General features: G+C 40.0%; 1 protein-coding gene across 1 annotated transcript in view; it reads right to left on the bottom strand.

Annotated features, from left to right (window-relative positions):
* Window positions 1-2,735: 2,735 nt before the first annotated feature.
* LOC126495826 (arylacetamide deacetylase-like 2) overlaps window positions 2,736-6,329 on the bottom strand; it is a 24,630-nt gene continuing 21,036 nt past the window's right edge. Inside the window, exon 5 of the mRNA XM_050133405.1 lies at window positions 2,736-3,338. Coding sequence (XP_049989362.1) covers window positions 2,736-3,338 — 603 coding nt within the window. The remainder of the gene's footprint in view (window positions 3,339-6,329) is intronic.

Below are 6,329 nucleotides of genomic sequence, written 5' to 3'. Positions count from 1 at the left end.
ATTTCGCTTATATTTGGTGGGAAAACAGAGTAAATCTTAGCTACTCCTTTCCCTGCGTGCAGAATTTTACTCTTCCACCTTTTAGTCTGTTGGAAACACTTTGGTTTGATTTGTCCATTGTCAAGTCTACCCCTAAAGACTCTGATCTTGTTATAAGTCATGTTGGGAATTGTTTTCTTTAAGTAAGAGAGTAGCATTACTCATCTATATTGAAATGATTAGTATATTTCTTTTATACTTTATTACTATTTTATGTTTGCTGTGTGCCAATTTGTAAGATATACTTTAACATAGTTATTATTTTACCCAGAAGGGCTCAACTTTTGTTCTACCTGTTGTCTCTGTATTTATGTCTTTAATCACTTTTCCCCTTTTTTTTATCTGTTTAGACTATTTCTACTCAGTATATTTAAATGCTTACCTGTTTCCTATACAGTAACAGGCATTACCTATGTTCCTCTTTCCTGATCTAGCTGTTTTCTCAATTGCTTGATATCTGCTGCGTGAAAGCATACAACATTTGGACCTACTCTCCTGCCCTCATCAGCAGTTACACATACACACACACCCACTAATACACTTATTTTTATTACTTTAAAAATAATACCAATCCAAATTTCCACTTCCTCTCCTCCTCCCACTTACTATTTAACTAGAAATTTGAAAATTATTTCATGTCTACCAAAGTAAATAATGTAAGAAATATTTTGTCAGTTCAGGTTTATAGTTATTTGATTAGTAACCCTTCTGTTTTATAAATTTAGGAAAAAAAAGATTACTGTAGATGTTTTAAATTCACAGTTATCATGAGTAAAATTAAAAATACAGAAACAGTAATTAAGCTTTCCTGGTTTGCCTATAAGAATTTACTGTTCAAATGAACACTTATGATAAGAATCACATATGATAAGGTAAGAGAACAATGATCAGGTCACTGTTAAGGTGACAAATATGTCAAACTACAGTGAAAGAAAATTAATGAATGTAATGAGGATAAGGGTTGTTTATCACCTGAATTCACAGATATCCATCATTTTCCAATTTGCTCAGCTGTAAGCCATAGGGCAAAACAGGTGAAAACAACCATTTGGAAACAACAGCAATACCAAGACATCAGATTTGACAATGATTTTATCGCCTCACAGTAAATGCAGTTACTTATGCCCTTGTTGGTACTGGCAGAGGTGTGGGCCCCATAATAACAGAAGCTAGTAGGCCTACATATCATCAGCTCAGATGGCTTCCTAGGTCAGGCATGCAGTAGGCTAATAATGCACTTCAAAATATGAAAACAATACTATGAATAATTCTGACTCCATATAGAGTTGGCTAGGTATCATCTTGGATTAGGAATCATTGCCTAAAAGAGAAGGAAGTTTCAGCTTTTTTAAAAATCAAACTGTAATTGCCTAACATCAGCTTCCATTTTCTCCCCGAAATTTATACGTCCCCTATTCCCTCTCAAATTGCACACACACACACACACACACACACACACACACACACACACACACGGTTAAATATATAAAGACAATGTGCTAAGTTCTTTTAGTGCTATTTTCACATATGTGATTCTAGTGTAGACAACTTGATATCAGATAGCCAATGAGGAGGTTCACACCTGTTGTTGAATATTGCTTTAACTATGTAAAGGTGTGTTACATTTGTTTATGGTGCATTTGTTTAACTGTGGAAAGAAGTGTTGCACTGGTTTTACCTTGGCTGCCTAAGGCACCTGATTGATATAGTAAAAAACTGAATGGTCAATAGTTAGGCAGTAGAGGATTAGGTGGGACTGGTGGGCAGACAGAATAAGTTGGAGGAGGAATATAGGCTCCAGAGAAAATGACGGAGAAAGAGAGGAACATGCCCACTCCAGCCAGTCAGGGATCTACCAGACAGACAGACAGACAGAGAAGAAGCAGGAAGTAGGACTTACAGAATTTAAGAAATTTAATAGCCTCAAGGCAAATGTAGATGAAGAAAAATGGTTAAACTAAGTTATAAGAGCTAGTGGGAGAAGGATAAGGTAAGGCCAAACATTCATGAATAATAACAAGTCTCCATGTTATAATTTGGGGGCTGGCAGTCCAAGAAAGCCTGCTACGCATACCTGCCTTGATCTTACTTAAGTTTAAATAAGGTTCAAATATTTAAGCTTTGGGACAATTTGTGGTGAAGACGTTATCCTTGGTGCCCAGTACACAGAAAAGTATATTAGTAAGTAATAAGCAATAAATAGACTTCATGTACAGTGAATGTAATAAATACTGATCTAATTCACAACGACAAAATTGATTTTTTTGTATGAACAACACACAACTAATACTTGTGACCAAAATAGTTTAATGATCACTGCAAACAAATGCCACTACAATGTTCTCCCTCCTCATTCATCACCACATTCTTGTCACTGCCTTGCATCTCCTGCCCTTTTGAATATAACAGTACTCACATTTTAGTACTGAATTATTCGGTTTGATTTCTCAGAGAGTATCTCTACTCATGGTGTTAAAGATGGCAACAGAATGAATATCTCCATTTTATTGAATTGTAAATTATCAAAATTAAGTAACTTCCCAAATATACTAAACCATATTTATTCATAATTAAAATTAGGTTTATCCAAAGTTCAAATCATGTTTAAACAACTCTTTAATTTTAAAATACTTTAAATTATAATCTTTAGGTAGCATTGCTAGCTAACTGACTACCTAGCTATATGTACGATTGATTTATAGATTTTCTTGTAGCCAACTTATATACTTATCTATTATCCTCAAACCTGAATGTAAATACATTGGTGCTGTGACAAATGATATGGCTCCATGGATTGCATCCTCTATGTGTTCATGTGTAACTGGAACTCCTACATTTCTGAGTCGGGTGACATAAATAAGTCCATCATCTCTTAGGATGTCATGTTCACATGTGAGGACATAAGTTAACGGCATCCTCTGTAGCTGGGAGTCATTGACTAACAAAATTGATACTCTTCTATCCAGAAGTAGTGGTACGAAAGCATTCACCTTCCCAATAACGGGCTCCCTATAAACATGGTTCTTCTTATACTTCTCAGGAAGGAAGTGACTCCAGTTCACAAACTTGAACAAGTCTCTTGTTCCTTCAGGCATGTGCTCATTTCTCAGTACTGCATTTAGTGCTTCTTTGTCTTCTGTGATACTTAGTATTGACAACCTAATTGCTAACTTCCTTGACAAAAAGGGACCATTTTCATACTCTCGATAAGATGGCATCCCTGTATCAATTGCCTGTAGTCCAGGGTATATCATGGCTTGTGCCTTAATTTTGTTTCTGTATTCTGGATCATCCTGTAGCTGTAAACAAAACACATGATGAGTGTTAATGAGTCAATAGCTTTAACAAAAAATAATTGGTAACTTTGTTTTAATGTCCTAAACTGAAACAGTATCTGAGAATTATTCTCATAACATTTATTCATGGTTTGAAAAATGAGACTCTCATTCCACTTTCTTCATACTTGGCAGCCAAACAAGACCATAAGCTGGAGAATCCTACTAGAGATGGCAGAACGGCTATGTTTAAAAATACTTTTAGTTTTTGGTGACAAGTCGTTTTTATCTGTCTATCACATACTGTACTCCTGTATTAGCCTCCCATGTGGTTTGAACCTAGGCATGTGTCATCATGCCCAGCTTGCTTATTTTGACATACAGGAATCTACAATAGCAGAAACAATGAATATAGTAAAACAACATGTTGAAAACCCATTCAGATGGAGCATGAACATTTGCTGTTACATGTTGCAAACAATTCTATCACATGCCTTACCTTTAGCTACTAGTGTTATAATATGACAGAAAACACAAAGAATAATTTACAAAAGTCAGAAGAGAAGAAGAAAGTAATGGACTATTTTATGTGTAATCTGTCTCGACCGGAAACGGGAAGAGTCCTGAGTTTGCAGTCATAAGAAGACCCTTTCCTTTCATTTCGTAGGAGACGCTGAAGGAGAGACCTTGCAGTGGGTCCCTGAAGCACGTGTGCTTCTATAGCCGAGTGCCACATCCCCAACTGTGTCTGCATCCCTCCACAGGAAGTTCAGGATGTGCTGTGTACAAGGTCATGCCCTCATCAGAGAGCAAATTTATGTGAAATGAGAGGTCTAGTTGAAATCTCAACAGCACATCGCAAGGAAAATATTTGACCAACTTCAAAATGAACAACACAAAATAGGTACAAAGTCTTTAGCCTGGTGGTGATAGCACACACCTTTACCCCCAGCACTTAAGAGGAAGAGGCGGGTGGATCTCTGTGAGTTCAAGGCCAACCTGGTATACCAAGCAAGTTCTAGGACAAGTTGCAAAGCTACAGAGCAATGCTGTTTCGAAAAGCCAAGAAGAAGAAGAAGGAGGAGGAGGAGGGGAGGAAGGAGGAGGAGGAGGAGGAGGAGGAGGAGAGGAAGAAGAAGAAGAAGAAGAAGAAGAAGAAGAAGAAGAAGAAGAAGAAGAAGAAGAAGAAGAAGAAGAAGAAGAGTCAATGAGAAGTGTGGTAATTATTATTTTGCATTTTTACAAATCTCTTTAATGTCTGGCTTCATTAAAAACAGCTGATATTTTACAGCTGCTTCTTCAGTCTGTCATAATATCTGGTTTTTGTTGAACCTATGTGAGGAAAATCTGGTGTTTCACAGATATGAGGTGAGAAACAGCAGGGTGTTTCCCCATCCATTCATAGTCCTGGATGCTTTCATTTGCTGTAGCACCCAAAGGCAGCGAGTGGCCCTTTCCCCAACCCCAACTGCAGTGTGGGGTGTGCACCAACTGGGGGAATGCTTTCTTGTGTGATTACTAGAAAACTGGTAGACTGACCTTGCTCTCCAAATGGCTCTCACAACTTGCCTCCCATATTCAGGAAACCCTTTCTTGCTCTGTAAAGTTCTACTCCTGTAGTGTGGTGCCTGCACTACAGGATGGTTAGCGCTACTGCTACGGTTCGCGAGTCTCTGGGCAAGGGACTGAAGATCGAAACATGCAGAGACACAGAGACAAAGAGATGAGGACATGGGTCATCCTTGACACAAGAATGCCAATGCCAAGTTTATTGTGCTCAGGGGAAGCTTATATAGTGCTCTGACCACACCCAGCTCTAATGTTTCAGCTTCAGACCCTCCAGCCTGCCATCAGAGTCTCATGATCAGAGCAGCTGCAGCCTTCTCAGAGCAGAGGAAAAGTTGTTTGCGCAGAGCAGCTGCAAGCATAGGAAAAACAAGCTGCTCACAGAGAATTTGGGGTCCGGGGGACCATAGCCCCCAGCAGCTTCCAACACTGCTCATCTTTCAAATGGTGACTCACTCCACTATCCACTAAGCCTTGAATGTGATGGTTCCTTGGGCCACATCAACAATCATTTCTATGCATCACCTCCTAGGGCTGGTAAGCATTTCCTAATATTTTAATTTTTACTCGAAAACTGGTATCTTATCATTGCAACCCCAGTTCCAAGGGTAACAAGACAGGAAGAGCTCCTGGCTTGCTGGCTTCAGGTTCCCGAAAGACCATGCCTCAAAGGACTAGGTAGAGTGAGTAAGGAGGACACTGATTCCCTCTTCTGGCTTTTGCCCATACATACACAGGCACATATAGTCACACACTCACACACACACACACACACACACACACGCACACACACACTTGCACAAAGTATAGTTGTATGCAGCCTGATTCATGTTTTTCCTGTCTTTCTATCATCATTGTAAATGTCAGCAAGACAAAAAGAATAAAAAATTCTGACTATTATTATGAAAATAATTCAAGCCATGTGAATCTTTCCCAGTCTATTTGTTCTGAGAGACTTTTACTGAGTAAGCCTGGCTGACCTAGAACTCACAGAGGTGGGCCTGCCTCTGCCTGAGTGCTGAGATCACAGATGTGAGTCCTGTGATTCTTCTGAGTCTTGGGTCATTGTCAGAGGCCTGCGGACTAGTAGGAGTACTAAGAGCCAAGGCTAAAGATAGACGCTGTGGAAAGCCAGAAGTGAGAGGCTGCAGGCTCCAGTCTTTGGAGTTCCAGGATGCTGCCGAACCTTAAGGACCAGGCATCCAGACACCTTTGCATTTGCAGCTTCTGAGCGTCCCCACATCCGAGGCCCAGCCCGGATGCTGCCTGCTGCTGGATGACAACAACTGTCTTGTGCCCGGTGGCTGGATAAAATCCAGGGTAACAAGCCCCCAGCCTGAGCACCTGGAGCTGTAAGCTTGCATCCTCTACAGCCTGGAGTCACAGGACCCTGGCTCTCAGGGCTTGAGCCAGGAGTCTGACTGTGCCAGTCCAGCCCTGGTGAACACC

This window comes from Alexandromys fortis, unplaced genomic scaffold, assembly GCF_014885135.2.
Source record: "Alexandromys fortis isolate MF-2015 unplaced genomic scaffold, M_Fortis_MF-2015_v1.1 scaffold_600, whole genome shotgun sequence".
NCBI classification, from domain to species: Eukaryota; Metazoa; Chordata; class Mammalia; order Rodentia; family Cricetidae; genus Alexandromys; species Alexandromys fortis.
The sequence above is the reverse complement of the archived record's forward strand: the minus strand, read 5'-3'. Positions and strand labels throughout refer to the sequence as shown.